The sequence below is a fragment of the Panthera uncia genome, chromosome B4 (genome assembly GCF_023721935.1).
Source record: "Panthera uncia isolate 11264 chromosome B4, Puncia_PCG_1.0, whole genome shotgun sequence".
Taxonomy (NCBI): Eukaryota; Metazoa; Chordata; class Mammalia; order Carnivora; family Felidae; genus Panthera; species Panthera uncia.
In genome coordinates, this window is record NC_064809.1 from 126352682 (window position 1) to 126374832 (window position 22151).

The window sequence follows — 22151 nt, forward strand, 5'->3', positions numbered from 1 at the left end:
TGGAAGAGCGTGCAACTCTTGATCTTGGAGTCGTGAGTTCAAGCCCCACGTTGGGTGTGTAGAGATTACTTAAAAAAAATAAAAATAATAGAATGACATAAATCTATCCTGTCCTCAGAGAGACTTCCAGGAAGTATTAACGAGAAAAGCAAATTTCAGATTTATCTGATTTTGTTACACACTGTAAAAATACTGGTATTTTACACCCCTCAGTAAATAGGTTTACATGCCTGTGGCAAAGGGAAGGAAACATTTGCCGTCGTTCATCGTGGAGGGTGGGAACGGAAGACAAGGGAAGAGAGATGATGCAGCCCTCGCTGCTGCTTGAGAACGCCAAGTTTTACCAAATCTTCCCATTTTTCCAAGCGAGGTTGGGTATCTGGGGTCGTGAACTTTCGCAAATTTTAAGCACTGGCAAATAATGAAAAGTCGTCTACGATGGAAAAAGAAAAATCACCCTTTGGGTCGAAGAAAACACCCCCGGGACCATTTTGGATCCAGAGGCGACTTATTTCTATTAATTTTTTTTTTCAATGTTTTTTATTTATTTTTGGGACAGAGAGAGACAGAGCATGAACGGGGGAGGGGCAGAGAGAGAGGGAGACACAGAATCGGAAACAGGCTCCAGGCTCCGAGCCATCAGCCCAGAGCCTGACGCGGGGCTCGAACTCACGGACCACGAGATCGTGACCTGGCTGAAGTCGGATGCTTAACCGACTGCGCCACCCAGGCGCCCCGAGGCGACTTATTTCTAACTCATCCCCACCGTCTGGAAGGGTGTGTGCCAGGGAGAGCCCGGCGCGGGGGGCGAGCGGGTTTGCGCGGGACCGACAGCTTCGGAACCCCCACTTCTCCCAGCCCCTGGCTCTGGAGGCGAACATGGTCTCACGAGGTTTGTAAAGGGCCTGAGAAGTGTCCACAGGCAGCCCTCGCACCGCGCCCCCCGCCCCCGGCGCGAAGGCCTCCCCTCCGCCATCTTGGCTCCCGCCCCGCGCCGCCGCTTCCTCCCGGATCAGAAGTTTCGCGCCAAATTGTCCGGCAAGCAAAATGGAGCCCGGAAGGAGGCCAGGGACGTGACGTCACGGGCTCCGCAGCCAATCCGCTCCAGCGGCCTGTCCGGAAGGTGGGGCTCGCGGGCGCAGAGCGGTCCAATCGCTGGCTGTGGAATCTCAGCGAGCCAATGGGGACGCAGCGGCCGCGGCGCCCGAACGCGGCGTCTCGTTTTTCCCGCGAAACTCGGCGGCGGTGCGTGGAGGTGCTGGTGTACCCGGGTCTGGGGGTTGTGGGGTCGCAGAGGTGAGACCGGGGGCGGGGGGGTCTGCAGGTCTCAGCAACCGAGGGCGCTGCAGGGTGGGCAGGCGTTCTCGCCGGCGAGCTGGGGTCCCCCCGCCCCGCATTCGGAGCCGAGCCCACCCCCGCCGGCTCCAACTGTTTGTCCCCGCGCCAGGCGCAGTCATGTCGGGTTTCGACGACCCCGGCATCTTCTACAGCGACAGTTTCGGGGGGGACACCGCGGCCGACGAGGGGCAGGCCCGCAAATCGCAGTTGCAGAGGCGCTTCAAGGAGTTCCTGCGGCAGTACCGAGTGGGCACCGACCGCACCGGCTTCACCTTCAAATACAGGTGCGGGCTGGAGCAGGACAGGAGGAAGGGGGGCACACAGACCCCCCCCCAAGTGTGGCGTCGATAGGGGTCGCACGTCATCACTCAGAGCCGACTAGTGTCGTAGAGCACGGATGGGGGGACACGGGCCCAGAGAAATGAGGGAGCATGTCCCAGGTCCGAGGATCGGGGTCCCAGCCGTGCTTCATCCGGCCGCACCCTTGTGGCCTTTGGTTTTGTACGTGTTATACCTGAAGGTAACTTTTGAGTGGTCACCTGTTGAGTGGGCTCCTAACAGCCAGCTAGAGCTCCTAGGGTCCTTTGATTTTTTTTTTTTTTTTTTTTTTAACCCATGACTCGTTTCTGGTCGTTTGCTTGTTGTTTTTCCGTGTACTGTCTCTGATGTCTCCTAAACTCAAGTTCTCTATGGGTGTGAAAGGTGAAGATGGTAGTTAGGATTTATTTACTTCATTCATGCAGTCATTCTGATTTGCAACTTCCATTGATCAGCACCTGCTGCGGGCCAGGCACTGTTCCACTGAACCTGCTCTTTGTCATTGTATAATCCGCGGCATCATGTCAGATCCTTGTAGGTCCAGCCTCTGTCCTTAGCACCTTAAAAGGCAGAGGTGGATTTGTAGGTTTAGGCTTGGGCAGGACCAATTATTGACTTCCAAGTAACAGTCTCTCTGTGTCATCAGTAAATGGTGCCTCTCCCTATTCATGTACCAGCTGACATTGACCATCTGTGTGCCAAGCATTGTGCTAGGCATTGAGGTATGAAGATGGAAAGGCCTATTGCTTACCCTTTAGAAGCTCTTAGGTCCGTGAAGCTTATAAGTCAGTGGGAGCAAGGCATAGAGGCCAAGAGACGATTACAAAGTGACAGTTACCTCAAAGGAGGACTATATGGGTGCCTGGGTGGCTCAGTTATTTGGGTGTCTGGCTCTGGATTTCAGCTCAGGTTGTGATCTCGAGGTTCATGGGTTCAAGCCCCACTTCGGGCTCTTTGCTGACGGTGCGGGACCTGCTTGGGATTCTCTCTCTCTTTCTGTCTCTCTGTCTTCTCCGCCGCTCGTGCTCTGTCTCTCTCTCAAAATAAATAAATAAACATGAAAAGAAATTAAAGGAAAAGAAAAGGAGGAATATAGAAGGAAGTTAGGGAGGGCTTCCAGAGGAGCCCAAGTTTAACCCCTAGCTGAGAGGAGAGTTTCAGGTGTGGAAGGCATTCCTGAGAGGGGCAGTTGCATGCATGGGCAGAGAGGTAGGAGTGGCTTTTTATAATAGCAAGGGGCTTTTTGGGCCAGGGTGGTCATTTTGTGTGTGGCTCTGGGACATAAGGCGGGGGGGGGGGTACGGGGAATAAGGTCTGAGATGAGGCTGAGGAGAGGGCCCTGTGTAGGTCAGTGGTCCCTAAGTGTGTTTTGGGACAAGAGTCCCATAGGATGCTCTGTAAAAAGTGCATCTGGTGGTTGATAAGACAGACACAGTCTCTGCTGTCTTTGGGCTCCCAGGTTTGAGGTGTGTGTTAGGTTAGTCTCCAAGAGAAAGTAAAAGGCTCCAGGGAGTCCTGCAGCGAAAGAGCTGAGTCTCCCAGACTGACCTGTGTGTGCACACAACCCTGTGTTGGAGTGTTGAACTGTGCTTCGGCCATCTTGTGGACGATCTCCACGGAACCTGTTTTTTTTTTTTTGGAGGATATGCCTCTGTCGGCAGCAGGGAGCCTCCGCAGGGTTACGTCACAGAACCACCTGGAACTCGATGTGTATTTGGGAAGAGGAGGGGGCGGGCAGTGGTGGTGCTGGTGTGGGCAGATTTGGGGTGCAGGTGCGCCTCGGCCAGTGTTGATCTCCTCTGCACCCTCCCCCGCCCCCACCCTGCCACCTGCCCACCGCAGGGATGAACTCAAGCGCCATTACAACCTGGGGGAGTACTGGATCGAAGTGGAGGTGGAGGACCTGGCCAGCTTTGACGAGGACCTGGCCGACTACTTGTATAAGCAGCCAGCCGAGCACTTGCAGCTGGTGAGTGGGACCCCGTCCCTGAACCTCCCCTCCCCGCTCCAGGGCCGGTCCTGCTCTGGTCACCAACAACTGTCTCCTTCCTCTTCAGCTGGAGGAGGCTGCCAAGGAGGTGGCCGATGAGGTGACCCGGCCCCGGCCCACTGGCGAGGAGGTGCTCCAGGACATTCAAGTCATGCTCAAGTCCGACGCCAGCCCGTCCAGCATTCGTAGCCTGAAGGTGGGTCCCCTTAGAGGCTGGTCTGAGGGTGGCAGTGGCTGCTGCATGGTGCACTGGGGCTTCAGACAAAGGCAGATCTAAGTGCCAGCTGTGTGACCCTGGGCAGCTCACTCAACCTCTCTGAGCCAGTTTCCTCCTCTGTAAAATTAACTCATAGGACAAATGTTTACTGAGCTCCTTCTGTGGGCAAGGCATTGAGTTGGTTCTTGGAGAAATCACATTGAGCTAAACAAAAAGCTCTTGTGTGGGGTTTATGTCCACCCGTGGGGTGTGGGGGGAGCCCTGAGTAAAGCAGTGAATATCACCCAGGGTGATTTTAGTTACCTATTTTTTTTAATGTTTATTTTTGGGAGTGAGCAAGCGTGCATGTGAGGTGGGGAGGGGCGGGGTGGGGGGAGGAATTCCAAGCACAGTGCAAAGCCCGACGCAGGGCTTGATCTCGAACTATGAGATCATGACCTGAGCCGAAATCAAGAGTCGGATGCTCAACTGACTGAGTCACCCAGGAGCCCCACCCGTGATGATTTTTGGATGTTCCTAAGTGCAGTGGAAGAAATCAGGGGGGTGGCCCTGTGGGAAAGACAGAAAGCTTCCCTGGTGGAGAACCATCTGAGCGGAGACCGAGCAGTGGGCAGACAGTTGGGAGAACATTCCAGGGAGGCAGAGGTACAGCCTGGACAAAGCCTGAGTGGTGAGGGGGGCATGGTATGTATGGTCAAGGCCATGCTGAAGGACAGCCGGCGAGGCTAAGAGTGATCGGGAAGCAGGAGGGGCTGGCATCTGAGGGGTTTATTTGTTTTAGTTGACAAATACTGAAGGCTGCTGTGCTCCACGTGTGGGCTAGACCCTCATGTAAACAGACAGGACTCAGTTCTCACAGAGCTTATGGTGGGAGAGACAGATACAGGACTTTGAGATAACTTCAGGAGCTGTGATAGGAGTCATGAATGAAAGAGAAACGTGAGTAAATATGACAGTGGCCGAGGGAGGTGGATGGCGGTCAGAAGAGGCCTCTCTCAGGAAGTGATGTTGGAGTGAGTCTGAGTGAGTCATAGTCAGCTGCGCGACAGCCCAAGGGAAGAACATTCCAGGCTCAAGGAGAAGCAGGTGCAAAGGCACTGAGGTGGGGACAGTGGTATGCTTCAGGGAACAAGAAGGAACCAGTGTGGCTGGACCCCAGTGAACATGAGGGTTGAGGGAAGGAAGGGGGAAGGGAGGAAGAGGCCAGAGGGCCCGGGCTTTCCAGCCATGGAAACGCTTGGATTCTGTATGGAGCGCGGTAGGAAAGCAGGGGGTGTTTAGGTATTCGAGTGGGCTGGTTCCATTGGCAAACAGTCCCTTTGGCTGCCACGTGGAGGACAACTTATAAAATTGGCAGGAGTGAGAGCCAGGGGAGCAGTGAGCAGGAAGTGATGGTCGTGACGTTAGTCGTTCCGTTACAGGGTGGTGGTTAGAATCTAAGGAGGTGATGCACTTGGCTGTACTCGGCATGCTCCATAGCGGGGCCCAGATGTCACCCTTTTAGCTAATGGCACCTCCTCCTCGTGCGTCATACTCATGAGGCCATGCTCTGGTCTTTGCTTGACAGATCTACTCCACATCCTGCAGCTCTCTTGGGGGTCCCTGTCAAGCCGCCTTTGGCTGGCACGATGCAGGTCTGTTCCCGAAGCAGGGCTGTGAGTTCTGGAGCTTGTCGGCTTTATCTATTCCCAGCACCAGGGAAGGGCTCCGTGACTGTGTTTGGAATTAAACTCAGTATCACGCTTTTCTGTGGAAGCGGCATTGGACCTGTTTTGGGGGGCAGCTGTTTCATGAGGGAGGCAAGCCTCCACTTCCCCCCAGGGACACGCTTCCGACTGTCAGACTCATTGGAGAACACATTGAATGACCCACTTCAGGTGATGGGTTTCCTACAGTAGAGGAGGAGCCCTCTCTAGGAGGATCACTGGTCAGGGATGGCTCGGAAGGGCTGAGACTACCCCAGTCCTTCGGGATTCTGGAGTGCCAGGTGCCCACGTCTTTGTAGATTGTTGTCTGAAAAACATGCTCTGGGGTGGTTCCAACAGTTCCCGTGTCCCCGGCTTGTTGTGGGCACATGTGGCCTTACTTAGCACAGAGGGGGCCAGCCTCTTTCCTTCTCCGCCTCCCATCTCCCAGGCTTTGGTGGAGGGGGTGTCAGCATGAACCTGTAGCCTGCCTGTCCCAGGAAAGCCACTGGGAACTGGAAGAAAAGATAGCGAAAGGAACTTTTAAAAAAAAATCTTTTTAATTTTGGGCTCCTGAGTGGCTCAGTCAGTTGAGCGTCCGACTTTGGCTCAGGTCACAATCTCGCGGTTTCGTGGGTTCGAGCCCGGCATCGGGCTCTGTGCTGACTGCTCAGAGCCTGTAGCCTGCTTCGGATTCTGTGTGTCCCTCTCTCTCTCTGCCCTTCCACCGCTCGTGCTTTGTGTCTCTCACTCTCACTCTCAAAAATAAATATTAAAGTCCTTTTAATTTTAATTTTTTAATTTTAAGGAAGCTTCCACCCAATGTGGGGCTTCGACTCAAGGCCCTGAGATCAAGAGTCACGTGTTCTACTGACTCAGCCAGCAAGGTTCCCCTGAAAGGAACTTTTCTTGTTTTGTCTTATGGAAAATTACACATGGAAATGGAATAGTGTAATGAATCTCATATACCTTAACCTAGGTTTATTGGTTAACATTTTGCCTTTGTTCTTTTTTTCTTTTCTTTTTTTTTTTTTTTTGCCAGAGTACTTTGAAATAAATTACAGAAGTGCCACTTTATCTCTCAGTACTTCTGCATACGTGAGAAAAGGATTTTCCCGTGCACTCTCTGGGGTCCCTGTCTCCCTTTAATCAACCGCCCTCTGGATGGCTCTCTTGCAGTCGGACATGATGTCGCACCTGGTAAAGATTCCTGGCATCATCATCTCGGCGTCTGGGGTCCGAGCCAAGGCCACTCGCATCTCCATCCAGTGCCGCAGCTGCCGCAACACGCTCAGCAACATCGCCATGCGCCCCGGCCTGGAGGGCTACGCCCTGCCTAGGAAGTGCAACACGTGAGTGGGCCTTGCGGGGGCCCCAGGGCCTTGTGGGGGGAGGGACATCTGAGTGGAGACGGGAAGCGTAGAGACCAGCCTGCAGCGCCTGCAGGGAGAGGGGCTGGGGCAGAGCCGTGCCCTGTGGGGGTGGTGCAGGCCGATGTGCTGGGGCTCAGGGCTGAGAACCAGGGGCCACGTCCTTCTCCATTGGTGAGTTCTGTTCCCACCGGCACGTCCAGACGACTTGTGCGGGGAACCCAGGGTTCGAAGGGGAAAGCACTCCAGGGGGATGAGTCTGTCTGGAGTCTTCTGAAGCACACTGGCTTGCTGGGGCAGCTGGGCCAGCGACATAGCACGCTTGTTCATTTACACGTTGCCTATGACCACATTTGCACTGTAGAGACTGCGTGTGTGGCCTCGTAACACCGAATGTTTACACTCTGGCTCTTACAGAAAATGATCTCCACCCCTGGTCTGAAGGGCCCACGCCCTCTCTCAGGCTGCTCATTGGCCTCTGCTGGTCCCCCTCAGCTACCTGACCAAAGTGTCGGCAGTGCCCTGGGCTCAGCCATGCTCCCTTCTGCACTCATTCCCTGAGTGGTCTCGGGCTTTAAGAATCATCCACATGCAGACGACACTCACATGTGTCTCCCCTGAACTCCAGAGTCAGACCTGGTTGTGGGCGGGATGCCCCCAAGCCGGTGCCCAGGGGACATTGCAGATTTGAACCACACTGACCTGACCTCCATCCCACCCCCCAGATCTGTCCTTCCACAGCTCCCCTCCCCCGCCCCAGATGGGAGCCCCATCTTTTCAGGTGCCCAGGCCCAAGTGCTCGGTCTCAGAATGTTTCTGGGAAGTCCTTTTGGCTCTGCCCTTAAGATTGCATGTAGAGAACCAGACCTTTTCTTAACCTCCTGGGCATGTCTGTTGTCCTCTCACCCGGAGTGGTGAGTCCCGGGCCCACCCTCATCTCCCAGTCTGTTCTCCACTCTGCAGCCGCAGGTGACCCAGCCGTTTCCGTGTCACCCAGAGACCAGCGCTGTCCTGGCCCGCACGGCCCTCCACAGCCCTCTCTGGCCTCCGGTCCTCCCCCAACTCTGGACCCAGCCTCGCTGCCTCCCTCCTAACACAGGGCCTTTGAACATGCTGTTTCCTCTGCCCGGAACATTCTTTCCTCTGACCTCCACAGTCCACATTCTCACTTTTTCCATCAGCTTTCTCTTCTGTCCTCTCACAGAGGTCCTCCCCCAGGCCTCCAGCTTACACTGGGTGTGTGCGTGCCCAGTCACTCTGTCACCCACCGACTTCACGGCATGGAGCACTGCCTGTCGTCCTGTCACGGAGTCATTCGCCGGCTGGCTTTTTCTTCCCTGACTAGACCATAAGTTCATACGAGCAGGGACGCACTGCCGTGTCCCTGGCCTGTAGAACTGTGTCTGGCACGTAGGGGGTGCTTTGCTGTAACGCCTCTGTAATAGTTGAACTGTGACTTCGTCACGTGGAGGTGAACAGAGGCCTGGACCCTGAGGATGGTCTCCAGGTGCGCAGACCCTCACCGAGAGGTCCTGGGATTTGAGCGGGGGTTCCATAAGGTCACTGGTGATTTGGCTCCTCTACCTGTGGGGACCCCGAGACCCTCGTGGGGCTTGGAAGTGTGACCTGTCTGCAAGGGGGAGGAGCCGGGCCTGGAGCAGACCTCCCCGCTCCTCACCTGGCTCGTGGTACCCCACAGAGCTGCACTCCTTTTAAGGGCCTTGCCCCGCTGTTGCGGACACCCTCAACTTGCTGTGGGCCAGAGCTTGTCACCGACTCCTGGGGGGGGGCTCCCTGGGGTTTGGGTTCTCAGGGGAGCTCTGGTGACCCTTTCTCCTCCCCCTGTGCAGGGATCAGGCTGGGCGCCCCAAGTGCCCGCTGGACCCCTACTTCATCATGCCCGACAAGTGTAAGTGTGTGGACTTCCAGACCCTCAAGCTGCAGGAGCTGCCCGACGCGGTGCCTCACGGCGAGATGCCCAGACACATGCAGCTCTACTGCGACAGGTGACACGGGCTGGGGCTGGGGGCAGGGAGGGGCTCCCACCGGGGCGGCGGCCAGGCCGAGTCCCCAGCTCAGGTGCTGGGTGTGGCCGAGTGAGTGTGGTGGACGGAGAGGGTGGCTCGTCACGGAACACCCCTTCGCTGGCACCCTGGTGCCTCCCATGTTTCCGCTCGTCCTGTCCTCCCAGAGTCTGTGAGGGCGTGTAGCGAACCCCGAGAGGCCGACTGGCTCCGTGAGGGCTCTGGTTCTGGGTTTTTCCTGGGGGGGGTCCCCGCAGCCCTCGGAGTCAGGAGAGCCCCTGCCTCACCTGCATCCCTGGCTCTCTGTTCACCCTCTTCCTTGGGTTTTGCCGAAGGATCGGGAAGGAGGGGAGGGTGCTTGACTCTAGAGTCTGGTCCCCTCTCGGCCACCTGAGCGGAAGACTTGGCGACGTGATGGGGGTTCGTCACCTGGGCTGGTGCACCTGGGTGTGCGTGCAGGTGTCCTGTGCTGTGTGGTTTCCTGAGGCGTGGATCCACAGGTCTTGTTAGCTTCGTCAGTGGCAGTGGGACGTGTAGAGGTCAGACTCTAGCGAGTTACGTGAGTTGGCAAAGCCTCGGTTTGTTCATCAGGAAAACGGGCATAATGACGGTCCTGAATCTCTAGTTAGGCTGCTGGGAGGTGGTAATTGGAAGATGCACGTGTTTAGCATAGTTCCTTAATACAAATTGTGTGTTTGTTGTTGATTAGGTTATTCTCCAAGCAGTCTGTAATCCAGACTCAAGCAGTGGTGTGTGGGAAGAAGGGCCTTAGAATCCTCTCAGAACAGTGACAGTGATGGTGACGCTCCTTGGTGGCATGTGACTCTTTCCCGCACGGAAAGCACTTTTGGGTTGTTTCCTCTCTTGATCCCGTGATATCGCTGCCCCCACTCCCCCCCCCCCAAGCTCAGAGATGTGCGGTGACTTCTGAGTGGCAGGGTCCGGATGTACACCCCAGCGTCCCCACTGCTCCAGCTCTGGCTGGAGGGGCTCGGAGACTGCCTTCTTCCAGCACCTTCGTTTTGAGAAGAGAACGTGAAAGTCCAGAGGCAAAACGAGTTGACGGAACGGAGCTCATGGGGCCATGAAGAGGCAGAAGTGGGGGTGGCCCCTGCAGAGAGGCTGGAGGGCCTGAGGAGGAAGGCTTGGGGAGCCCGCGGCGAGTCTGACAGCAGATGAGACGGGGATGGGGCTTGTGAAGGGGTGGGGAGCCAACACGGAGCCAGCTGGAGCCAGCTCAGGCGGGGAGGCCTCTGGTATAGATGATAAGGTGGACCGTGAGTGTGACAGGGTGGGTGAGCGGGTCAGAGACCTCCCTGTCCCCACCAGGCTCTCATCTTTGTTTCTCCTTCTTCCCTGTTCCCTCAGGTACCTGTGTGACAAGGTCGTCCCCGGGAACAGGGTCACCATCATGGGCATCTATTCCATCAAGAAGTTCGGCCTGACCTCCAGCAGGGGCCGCGACAGGGTGGGTGTGGGCATCCGGAGCTCCTACATCCGTGTCCTGGGCATCCAGGTGGACACAGATGGCTCTGGTGAGTTGGCTTTGGGGTCCTGGCTGTGCTGCACTCTGGGCCGAGCCCCTGTCATCTCTCCTCTGGATCGTTGCCGGGCCTCCTGATTTCCCTGTCCCCACCCTTCCCAGCGGTCCCCAAGGGCGTCTGCGATCTAGTCCCCTAGCTCCTCAGAACCCGTTCCCCTCACTTACTGGACCCTGAGCACAGGCCGACTCCTGAGGGGCAGAACCGGGGTCTCTGCTCAGGCTTGTGGCGTCCCAGCTCTGAGGCCCTGCCCCGCAGGGCGCCCTGATCGGGCGGTGGGCTGGCCAGGGTCTCCCTCACGTAGCACTCACACACCCTCCCTCCCCGGCCCACCCAGGCCGCAGCTTTGCCGGGCCCGTGACCCCACAGGAGGAGGAGGAGTTCCGGCGCCTGGCCGCCCTGCCCAATGTCTATGAGGTCATCTCCAAGAGCATCGCCCCGTCCATCTTCGGTGGAACGGACATGAAGAAGGCCATCGCCTGCCTGCTGTTTGGGGGCTCCCGAAAGAGGTGGGGGTCTGGGTCCCTCCAGATCTTGGAGGGGATGAGTAACTTGGCCCCTACGAGAGTAGCTGCTGATGGTCAGGACTTGAATGTTCTTTTCATTTTCCTGGGACCCTCAGCCTTGCCTGCTACTCCCAGGCTTCTTCCCCATCAACCAGGCTTGCTGTCAGCTGGCTTGTGGTTCATCTGTGGTCTCCCGTTTCCTTGGCTGTCCGTGCCCTGGAGGCAAGCTGTCTCCCCCATTGCTACCATGGGCAAGGCTAGGGGACACGGCGGCTGTGAACGAGGGTCTCAGCCCGGAGCCCCTGGCTGCCTGCTGCTCTGAGGCTCGTGATAACCCGGTTGGGGGGCCAACTGCCAGCCCTCCCCATGACCAGCCCAAGTGCCAGCCTCGCCCACCTGCCCGTCCTCCCCCAGGCTCCCTGATGGACTCACCCGCCGAGGAGACATCAACCTGCTGATGCTGGGGGACCCGGGGACGGCCAAGTCCCAGCTGCTGAAGTTTGTGGAGAAGTGCTCTCCCATCGGGGTGAGTGCCTAGGGCTCACTGCTCTGCTTGGCCACCCCAGTAGGGAGGCAGGCTGCAGGCAGGGCTACCGGGTCCCCAGGACCCCTGGGGCAGCTGGCTTCCCGGAATCTCTTTCTCGTTCCTCTCGCCTGTGGTCAGGATGGCACAGAGGGAGGAGGAAGGGAACCAATGGGTGTGGGTCGGTTTGGGGCCGTGGGTGGAGTGCGGCCTGAGAGCACAGGCTCTGGATCTCTGCCTGGCCAGTAGCTGGCTGGTCACGGACCGCAAGCAAGTCACCTATTGTCCCCGAGACTCTGTTTATCTACCCACTGGGCCGTAATGTTGGTAATAATCAGGTGAAGATTAAGGGCCGGGCCCTGCTCGCAGTGCATTACGTAGATTTACTCACCTGACCTTCTGCTCGCTGCACGGTGGGTGTTGTGACCCCTTTAAGGAGGAGGAAACGGGTACAGAAGAGCTCCGTCTTGCCCGGGGTCCCACAGCTAGTAAGTGCAAGCACAGGGATCTGACCCCAGGTGTGTGGTAGGCGGGGTGCTCTGTGCAGTGATTGGGGGCCTGGGGGCTCAGAGAGGGCGGGGATGGCCATCGTGGCCAGTGGGACAGGGCTGTGCCAGCGGGAGCTGTAGTCTGGATAGACCGGAAGTATGCCACGGGCTCCGTGCCGGAGCAGCCTGACAAGCACGTGTGCACTACAGCCAGGAGCCATCGGGGTGGGCTTACGTTTCTTTAAAAAAACAAAAATTTTTTTTTTTTTTTTAATATTTTGTTGTTCTTTATTTTTAAAAAAATTTTTTTTTAACGTTTATTTATTTTTGAGACAGAGGGAGACAGAGCATGAATGGGGGAGGGGCAGAGAGAGAGGGAGACAGAATCGGAAGCAGGCTCCAGGCTCTGAGCCATCAGCCCAGAGCCCAACACGGGGCTCGAACTCAACGGACCGTGAGATCGTGACCTGAGCCGAAGTCGGACGCTTAACCGACTGAGCCACCCAGGCGCCCCAAAACAAAATTTTTTTAATGTTAATTTTTGGGAGAGAGACAGAGACAGAGGCAGAGCACGAGTGGGGGAGGGGCAGGGAGAGAGGGAGACACAGAATCCGAAGCAGGCTCCGGGCTCTGAGTTGTCAGCACAGAGCCCGATGCGGGGCTGGAACTCACGAACCGTGAGATGACCTGAGCCGAAGTCTGCTGCTTAACTGACTGGGCCCAGCCAGGTGCCCCCAGTGGGCTGAAGTTTCTGGTGGCCACGTTTAGAGAACTAAAAGGATCAGACGAAACTAATCTTACTATTGTGTGTAGCTCAATATATCGGAAGCGGTGTTGTTTTAGTTTGTAGCTTAACATAAATGCAGTGGGATACTTCATATCCTTTCTTTTTTTAAGGGCTAAGTTTGAAATGGGTGCATATTTTACACCGTAAGGCCACCTGGGTTGGGACTTGCCACAGGGGCAGCATGTGGTACTCGAGTCTGTACAGAGATGATGGGACTGGGGCGGGGGAGCCTTCTCCTTGGGGGTCAGGCATCCCTGTCCCAGCCCTGAGGCCACCTCGAAGTGTGTCCTTCATCTCCGGGTCTCCGTTTGCTCCTCTGTGAGCCGGGCCCCTGAGGGTCGGTTCCCAGGGTTGTGGCGGGGCTCAGGTGAAGAGCGCGTGTGGACGCCCACCGGGCCAGACTGGTGCCGGGGCTGCCTTCCTGGCCCAGGGGAAGAGCTTGGGGTTCTGTCCTGGGCTCTGTGGCCGGCTTTGGTGTGTGAGCTTGAGCCAGCCCCATCAGTCTGGGCCCCGGCCTCACTGGGGTCAGAGCGCGGAGCTGGAGATGTGCAGGGCCCTGACCCCTCCCCTTCTCCCTGCAGGTGTACACATCGGGGAAAGGCAGCAGCGCGGCAGGCCTGACTGCCTCAGTGATGAGGGATCCCTCGTCCCGGAACTTCATCATGGAGGGTGGGGCCATGGTCCTGGCCGACGGCGGGGTCGTCTGTATCGACGAGTTTGACAAGGTGAGTCTGATGGTGACGTGGCTGGCAGCTGGAAGGTGGAGGTGTGGCCTCCTGTGCTCAGACGGCACAAACCGCCTCTGACTTAGAGCCCGGTGTGGTCAGTCTCCCGGCCTGTTATCGAGGGAAGTAGTTTAACCTCTCTGAGCCTCCGTTTCCTCATCTGGAGAGTGGGTTCGTGGTCACTGGTGCGAGAGGTCTCCACGTTCCTGCCGTCCGCCGGGCATAGAGTTGGGGCCTGACTGGTAGCTGCTGTGGTTTTCCTGCTGCCCTGCTGCTCTCCTGCCCCCGCGCCTGGGCCTCAGACGTTCCTGTCCCACACAGATGCGGGAAGACGACCGAGTGGCGATCCACGAGGCCATGGAGCAGCAGACCATCTCTATAGCCAAGGTGCGTGGCCCCCGTCCAGCCTGGCCCGGCGTGCGTGGGGAGGGTGCTGGCGGGGGGCCACTGTTCGCCAGGGCCTGTGCTGGCAGCAGCCGCCGGCCTGGGGTCGTGGGGCGCGTGTGCACGGACGCACGGAGGGGACGTGCCCCCGGGTTCTCATCTCTGCCATCTGCTTCCCTCCCTCTCCCCTCAGGCTGGGATCACCACCACCCTCAACTCCCGGTGCTCCGTCCTGGCTGCAGCCAACTCGGTGTTCGGGCGCTGGGATGAGACGAAGGGGGAGGACAACATCGACTTTATGCCCACCATTTTGTCCCGCTTTGACATGATCTTCATTGTCAAAGACGAGCACAATGAGGAGAGGGACGTGGTGCGTTTGAAGACGGCCAGGGCCACAGGGCGCACAGGGCCGGGTCCAGCCAGGGCTGCAGTTCTGGGGGAGGGTCACCGGGGCTTGGCCCAGAGTCCTGACCATCAAGCCGACTTGCCCGTAAGTGGGCAGCTCAGGAGGGGTGGCTGTGGCTGGCAGAGAACACTGGACTGGGGGTCCAGTCCTGCCTCCTGTGTGTGTTAGGCTGTGCGGTTTGGGTCAGTCATTCCCCCCCGGGCCTCAGCCCCTTGTATACGAAACAAGGAAGTTGACCTCTGCAAATAATAGAAGCCCGGCTCTGGCCAGGACGTCTCTGGAAGAAAGTAGTGGCTTATGTAATGGGCAAGCCTAAAGGTGTGGGGCTCAGCTGCATCCGGGGCCCCGTGGTCAGAGCTCTCTGCTTCTGCCTCTGCTCTCCCTCCCTGCTGGAGGCTTGTACTCAGGCAGATGCTCTCCTTGTGGCCTATACGGCCCTGGCAGCTCTGTGATTTTGTCTGGTTGGCTCACAGACCCTGAGGAAAGAGAGGCCTCCTCCTTTCCACGAGTTCTGGCCCTACCAGCTCCTTCTTCCTGCCTGCTCAACTTCTGTGTTGGGATCCAGGCTGGGGAGGGCCTGTGGGCTGACCCAGTGTCCCCTCTGCCTCCCCAGATGCTGGCCAAGCACGTAGTCACTCTGCACGTGAGTGCACTGACCCAGACCCAGGCTGTGGAGGGTGAGGTCGACCTGGCCAAGCTCAAGAAGTTCATTGCCTACTGCCGAGCGTGAGTCCTAGGCATGGGCCCTGCAGGAGTGGGGTTGCCTGGCTCTCCTAGGGTGGGAGAGACCCTGGGCCTGCTTCTTACGAGGGATTACAAGAAGGGATGCCTTCTTACAAGTGAAGCCCTCCTGAGGGTTCTGGCTAGGTTCCTTTCTGAACTCGCACAGGTCACTCGGTGGCTTTTGGCTTACATTGCCCCATCTCTAAAATGAGATTGTAAAAATCAGAAGGTCTTTAAAGATCAGCTCGACTCTCACATGCAGGGAGGCGGTGCAGTGTGGACATCGTGCACACGGGCTCTGGGGCACGTCCGCCCCACCGTGTGACCTTGGGCGAGTCAGTTGCCCTCTGAATCTCCCGTTTCCTGGACTGGTGTTGCCTAGGGTTTTTGTAATGATGGCACGGGTGATTAAGTGCTTGGCAGAGCCCCTGCGCCGAGTCAACATTCGGGAAATGGCAGCTGAGACTTTTATTCCTGTTTTCTTCACAGCCGGCCAGTAACTGTAATCCTACATACAATAATTACCCTGTGCCGGGTGTTCTCTGAGTATTTCACGTGTAAGCGAACTTTAGCCCTGTCCCTAAACCTTTGAGGGACCATAGGAATCCATTTTACTGGGGCTGCGGCTAAGAAGCCGAGGGAAGGAAAGGTTAAGTAGCTTGTCCAAGGTCCTGAATGGGAGGTAGGAGAGCAAGGATTTGAACCCAGGTACCTGGCGCCAGGGGCTGTGCTGTTAGCCACGGTGTGGAGACGCTGGACATATGCCTCGGTGGCCTCTTGTTGGGGGTAAAACCTGAGGGTGGAGGAGTCTTCAAGAGCCCCTCCGATGGGAGGGGAGCACTGTCGTCCGGTAGGTCCCTCAGTTCCCCCCTACCCACCCTTGGAGTGATGGAGTGGCGCAATGACTCCCGTCCTGGGTCCTTGTCACAGTTCTGAGCTCCTGTGGCCCCGTCCTCAGAGGCTCGGGCCCCAGCTGTGAGGCTTGCCCCATCCTGACGCCAGGTCCTTGGTGGCCTTGGGGAGTCGACTCCTCCCTCCTGGCTCTGTCTTCTCACCCTCAGGATGAGGGTTGCCTTAGGTGATCTGAGTATTCCCCTGAATCTGTGACTGTCACTTGGCTGGGCAACATGGTGGGTGCCCCAAGAACCCTTCCTGGCCTCATGTCAGCTGCTCCCCACCATCCTGCAGGAAGTGTGGCCCCCGGCTGTCGGCAGAGGCCGCAGAGAAGCTGAAGAACCGGTATATCATCATGCGGAGTGGAGCCCGGCAGCACGAGAGGGACAGCGACCGCCGCTCCAACATCCCCATCACCGTGCGGTGAGCGGGCGCGGGAGGGCCGGGCCCAGGAGGGCTGCATGGGCCTCCTCGGTTTACAAAGTAGGGTGTGCCTCGCAAGCCAGGGCTGGGGGCCCTTGCTCACCGCACAGTGCAGGCCTGTAGTGAGGGCTGCGGGTCAGGGAGGCTTTTGGGAGTATAAACCCTCACGGTATGTACTTCTTGGCCTGTTTTAAGGTTGAGAAGACCTGGGACCCTGTTTTCTGAATTTTGTCTGGTTTCCCTCGTTGCAGGGCAGCATGAGGGAAAGGGAAGAGTCCAGTCATGGGAGTTAAAGAGACCTGGGTCCTAGACTCTGGCCGACTGACTGCAGGGAAATGGCTTTCCTTCTCTGGATCTCAGTTTTCATGGTTAACTCCTCATTTTTGTGAAATTATACAGTGGAAGATAGTGATGAAGAGTTTGACCCCATCTCGTCTGAATCCTGTCTCTAGCACTGATTAGTTAGAAGTGATTTTATTTGTATGTAATGGAAAATACAAACAGAGTAAATAAACTGGAGTTTATTTCTTTCTCACATGTAAAAATGTTAGAGGGTGGGTGGTCCAGGACTGATGAGATGACTCCTCAGAGTCGTTGGCAAGTGGGGCTCTTTCATGCTTACCCTTATCCTCCTAGTCTAAGATGGCTGCTGGAAGTTCAGCCATCACCTCTGCATTCCAGGAGACAGGAGAGGCAGGAAAAGAAGGGCCCATCTCTTAAGGACATTTCCTGAAATTCCCACAAAATGTTTGAACTTCCATCTTCTTGGCCTACGTTAGTCACATAGACACATGTAGATACCAGAGAGGCTGGGAAATGTCAAATTTGAGCTGGGCGCCACATCCTGGAGTAAAAATTGGGGTTCCATTTCTTTGATGTGTATTTAATTTTGAGAGAGAGCTGAGACAGCGCGAGTGGGGGAGGGGCAGAGAGAGAGGGAGACACAGAATCCGACGCAGGCTCCAGGCTCCAGGCTGTCAGCCCAGAGCCCGATGTGGGGCTCGAACTCATGAACCATGAGATCACGACCCGAGCCAAAGTCGGACGCTCGACCGACGGAGCCACCCAGGCGCCCCTGGGTTCCGTTTCTGAGGGTCATGGGGACCGCAAGCAGTCTCCCCCATAGTCTGACACCTTGGGCAGGCACCTCCCTGCTGCTGTGCTGGGACAGGGGCGGGGGGTGAGCTGAGTCCCCGCCGCGTCCCCTTGCTCCCACGCAGGCAGCTGGAGGCCATTGTGCGCATCGCCGAGGCCCTCAGCAAGATGAAGCTGCAGCCCTTTGCCACGGAGGCAGACGTGGAGGAGGCTCTGCGGCTCTTCCAGGTGTCCACGCTGGACGCTGCCTTGTCCGGCACCTTGTCAGGTGAGCAGGCGCAGGGACCCGAGCTGGGGGGGGGGGGGGGGGGGGGGGGGGGGGGGCGCGTGGGGCGGGGCCACAGCCGGGAGGCCCGGAGCATGTGTCGCGTCTGTGCCTTTGCCGAGCGTCCTCCTGGCGGTGAGCCCCCGTTCCCAGTTCCGCCCCAGCCACTTCCTTCCACGATGACAAGCGGTGGCTTCTCTCCACACCCTTGGAGACGATCCTCTTGACCCAGTTAATTAGTAAGAACTGTCATCTTGACCTCATCTGAGAACGATGGCACTCCTTGTGAGCTCATAACCGTTCTGAGTGCTTCCAGAACTCTTTCCTGTTTACTTCCAGCTGTCCCCACATCCCCCCCACCCCCCGAGAAGCCAGGCGGGGCACTTAGAAATAAGACAGTCATTCAGAGGCCTTTTCATGGTGCCAAGGCTGCTGTTCGTTAGCTGGAATGCAGGTCTCGGCCCGGAGGGCAGGGAAGGTCAAACTGCCATAAGCCCTACAATCTGCTTCAGGCTCAGTCTTTGAACAGATTTTTCTGGATCACTGACTGTGCCAGACTCTCCTGGGAGTAGATTCATTCCTTCACTGAGCAGGGTGTGGTGTTTGTCAGGCGTTGTTCCAGGTGCTAGGGGTGTAGGAGTGAACAGATCTCCAAGTCCTTGCCGTGCGGGCCTCATTTTGGATGGGGAGAGATTCGACAAAGGCAGATAGATGGGGTTCAGGCAATCAGGAGTGCACTGGGCTGCGGGGGCGGGGGGGGGGGATCCTGGCAGGCCGGATATGTTGGAGGAAGATGGTCTGGAGGGCTTCTCTGAGGAGGTGACATTATTCAGGAGTGGTGTGAAAAGAGGAAATAAGGGCAGGGGGAGAGGACACTGTAGGGGGAGGCTGAATGCCACACCTCCAAGGAGGGAGCAGGCTTGGCATGTTCAAGGGTGAGTGTGGCCGGTGTCTTGGGTGGTGTGAGGGGCCTGATCGCCCCCACCCTCCCCTTGGTGAAGACTCAGTCTCTGCCCTGGAGGGGATTCCCGTCAACATGAGAAATTTGCTAATGGGGGCTCTTGGGTTTGCTGATGGCCAGAGGTCAGGTGTGATTTGGGACAGTGAGGTTTGAGCTGGGCGTCGTAGGCTGCGTAGCAGTTTGCCTTGCAGATCCGTTTCATCCTGGAGCCTCCAGGTCCCCCACCCAGTGGCTCCGCTGACCGTGCCCCACCCTCTCCTCAGCTGAAACCCCAGGGCATCTGTAGGCCTTGGTCAGCAGGAGGAACGTGCCCTGCAGCAGCCTGGTGCTTGCCCGGGCCCCTTGGGGAACCTCACAGCCGTGGTCTCCGGGCAGCCTGCCCTCCCTCCTTGGGGCACTGGTGGGTTCGGCTCTCTCAGATCTGCTCCTCCAGGAACTTTGTCCCTGCTGCCTGACCAGCCGGGTGGGGTCCAGGTATTACGGGCTCTCTCTCCAAGTCCGCTCACGTCCTTCCTCAGAGCCCTCCCCTGGCCGTTCCCAGAATCAAAGCAAAACCCGTGCCATGGCCTAGGGCCCCCAGGACCTGGCCCCTGGTTGCCGGTCCGGCCACGTCCCTGGCCCCTGGACTGGGTTTCGAATGAAGTCGGGTTTCTACCCCTGTGCCTTTGCACCGGCCAGTCCGTTGCCTGGAACACCCTTCCACACAGGTGTGCTGTGTCCCCTGACTCACGGCTGTGTCCAGCCATCTCCACAGGCCCGTGCTGTCCCCCATGCACCGTTCCCCGGCCACCCTTTCTTGGCTCAGGGGCCCCGTCCCTTCAGGTCTCCCACCACGAGCAGACTGAGGTCTCCGGTGCCCCGTCCCCACCTACCCGTCTCTCTCTGCCCACAGGGGTGGAGGGCTTTACCAGCCAGGAGGACCAGGAGATGCTGAGCCGCATCGAGAAACAGCTCAAGCGCCGCTTTGCCATCGGCTCCCAGGTGTCAGAGCACAGCATCATCCAGGACTTCACCAAGCAGGTAGGCCCTCCCGTGGCCGGGGGGGGGGGGGGGGGGGGGGGGGGGGCTCGCGCGGCCTGCCTCCCACCCACCCGGCACCTGTGTCCTGTTGCTCAGCTGACAGGCCTGGGTTGGGGATGGGGATGAGGTGGCTCTTCCTCGCCCTGGACCTGTTCCCGTCATTCATCCCCTAGAGACGGCCTCAGTCTGGGGCAGGGCTGGTCTTCTGTCCCATCAGGGGAGAGGACGGGGGGCTGGTGTTCTGGTACCACCACACCCAGGCTCCCCCAGCACCTCCCGTGTATCTCTGCCCTCGCTGCCTGGCTTTTGTGGGGTGGGGAGGGGCAGAGTCAGGAGGGGGAGTCTCCAGTTCATGGAGGACAACGTTCGAGAACCCAGAGAGGAGTGGGGCCTTCTGGGTGCTGTGGAGAACTTGTGGTCTTTTTTTTTTTTTTTTAATTTTTTTTTACATTTCTTTCTTTTTGAGAGAGACAGAGCACAAGCTAGGGAGGGGCAGAGAGAGAGGGAGACACAGAATCGGAAGCATCTCCAGGCTCTGAGCTGTTAGCACAAAGCCTGACACAGGGCTTGAACCCACGTACCGTGAGATCATGACCTGAGCTGAAGTCAGACGCTTAACCGATTGAACCACCTGGGCGCCCCAACTTGTGGTCTTTAAAACCACAGGAACAATCCACGCCTTTCTGATTTCAGCTCCTCTTAACATACGTCATGTCGTTTGAATCTTAGAGCAGTTTCACGCAGCAGGTGGTACCACGCTCGTTCTATATGCGAATAGACTGGGACTTAGGGAGGTTTAGGGGGTCAAGAGCTTCGGTTCTAGAGTCAGGTGGACTCCGTTCAAGGCCCAGGTCTGCCACTTAATTGCTGTGTGACTTTGAGCACGTGACTTAGCCTCTCTGTGCCTCAGCTCCTGGCCCGTAAGATGAGAGTAATCACAGTACCGGCTGCGTGGGGCTGTTGTGGGGGTGGAGTGAGTTGAGGTACGAAGACTAGAACGGTGCCTGGCACGTAGTAGAGTTCAGGAGGTGTGAGCCCTTCGCGGGAGCCAAGGAGATGGGTGTGAAGGCCTTTGATAAACCGGAAGTTCTCTGTGAGCAGGGGGGATACGTGGGGTCCCCTCTGGAGGCACGCTCCTGCATCCAGCCTTGCGTCCGCAGAAATACCCGGAGCACGCCATCCACAAGGTCCTGCAGCTCATGCTCCGACGGGGCGAGATTCAGCATCGCATGCAGCGCAAGGTCCTGTACCGCCTCAAGTGAGCCCTCGCGGCCTCGGACTTGCCCGTGCCTCCCGCACGGCCCGCACCCCGAACGTCACTGCCCTCCGCCTCCCTGCTGCCATCTTGAACTTCCCACGCGCTCTCCACCTGCTCTGGAGGAAGGAGCGTCCCCCCTGCCTCGCCGCCTCCGGGCGCCTGCCTCTGGCGCAGGTCCAGGAGGCGTGCTTTTGGTGTTTGTTGAAATAATAAAGCCACGGTGCGTTTGGATGTCTCTGGGCTTCTGCACTGGGTAGCCCGTCCCCGCCCCCATCTTGCCCTGCAGACCAGCCTTGGAGCCAGACCGAGCGGGGCATCTGACCTGCGTCCGCCCCTCAGGCCCTTGGGCAGCGCCCTTCCCTTTTGTGCTCCGGGTTCTTGAACTGCTCGCCAGCCGGCAGCGGTGAGAATCCCACCAGATCTGGGATGTGTGGAGGGCTCCCGGGGGGTGCGCAAGATGGGCTCTGCTGCTCCCCGGAGCCTGTGGGGGCGCGGGGGCCGTGCTCCTGCCTCAGGCCCGCCCAGTCCCCACGCCTTTCTGTGCCTCAGTGTCCGGACCGTAAAGGGCTGAAGCTAGCACGTGCTTTGCAGGGTTGTGTTCGGGATAATGACAGCGAGGTGCTCAGGGAGGACGGGGCAGTGCCGTGAGACGCCAGTGGCTTTTGGGATTCGGGGACATGGATTCCCACAGGCCTTAGAGCAAAGTGGCTGAGAGGGGAGGTGCCAGCGTTGTGTGCACTGGTTTGCTCCCTGCGGGCTCCCCGTAGCTGTGTGGCCTTGGCTGAGGCAATCGACTTCTCTCGGTCTGAGGATACGCCTTTTGCCGTTTCCTTTTTCTTGGGCAGGGAGGGGAGTGGAATTAATATCCATCACCACAAGTAATTAATTTTTGTGTGTGTGTCATGGGAACTTTAATTTTAGGGAGCATGAGTGGGGGAGGGGCAGAGGGCGAGAGAGAATCTTAAGCAGGCTCCATGCTCCGTGCAGAGCCCGACACGATGCTCGATCCCACGATCCTGGGATCATGACTTGAGCTGAAATCAAGAGTCAGACCCTCAGCGGAGCCACCCAGGCATCCCTGGGATGGGAACTTGTAAGATCTCTCTTGGCGACTTTGAAACATTCATAAGACAGTATTAACTATGTCCCCATGTTGTGCGTTACCTCCTCATGGCTGACTGACTAGCAAGTACATACCCCTAGACCCCCT

At 57.7% G+C, this 22151-nt stretch overlaps 1 protein-coding gene across 3 annotated transcripts; it reads left to right on the top strand.

Moving 5' to 3' along the window:
- The first annotated feature begins 1169 nt into the window (after window positions 1–1169).
- MCM5 (minichromosome maintenance complex component 5) lies at window positions 1170–21172 on the top strand. Of its 3 annotated transcripts, none has more exons than XM_049626250.1 (17): window positions 1170–1296; window positions 1448–1622; window positions 3499–3625; window positions 3714–3842; window positions 6728–6900; window positions 8769–8924; window positions 10311–10477; window positions 10821–10992; window positions 11404–11515; window positions 13369–13512; window positions 13834–13899; window positions 14090–14266; window positions 14916–15028; window positions 16214–16342; window positions 17563–17705; window positions 19556–19683; window positions 20844–21172. In XM_049626250.1, the coding sequence occupies exons 2-17, from the start codon at window positions 1456–1458 to the stop codon at window positions 20943–20945; spliced, it is 2205 nt and encodes a 734-aa protein (XP_049482207.1). In that variant the 5' UTR covers window positions 1170–1296; window positions 1448–1455; the 3' UTR covers window positions 20946–21172. The 3 variants fall into 3 exon arrangements, with proteins under 3 accessions (XP_049482207.1, XP_049482209.1, XP_049482208.1); XM_049626252.1 differs by having other exon boundaries at window positions 1187–1245; XM_049626251.1 differs by having other exon boundaries at window positions 1190–1255.
- The last annotated feature ends 979 nt before the right edge of the window (window positions 21173–22151 follow it).

Bases quoted from the DNA above. Each gene is read 5' to 3' on its own strand.
- MCM5 (XM_049626250.1), top strand. From the start codon at position 1,456: ATGTCGGGTTTCGACGACCCCGGCATCTTCTACAGCGACAGTTTCGGG. The intron at 3,626-3,713 runs GTGAGTGGGACC...CTTCCTCTTCAG, and splicing joins CAGCCGAGCACTTGCAGCTG to CTGGAGGAGGCTGCCAAGGA. The intron at 16,343-17,562 runs GTGAGCGGGCGC...GCTCCCACGCAG, and splicing joins AACATCCCCATCACCGTGCG to GCAGCTGGAGGCCATTGTGC.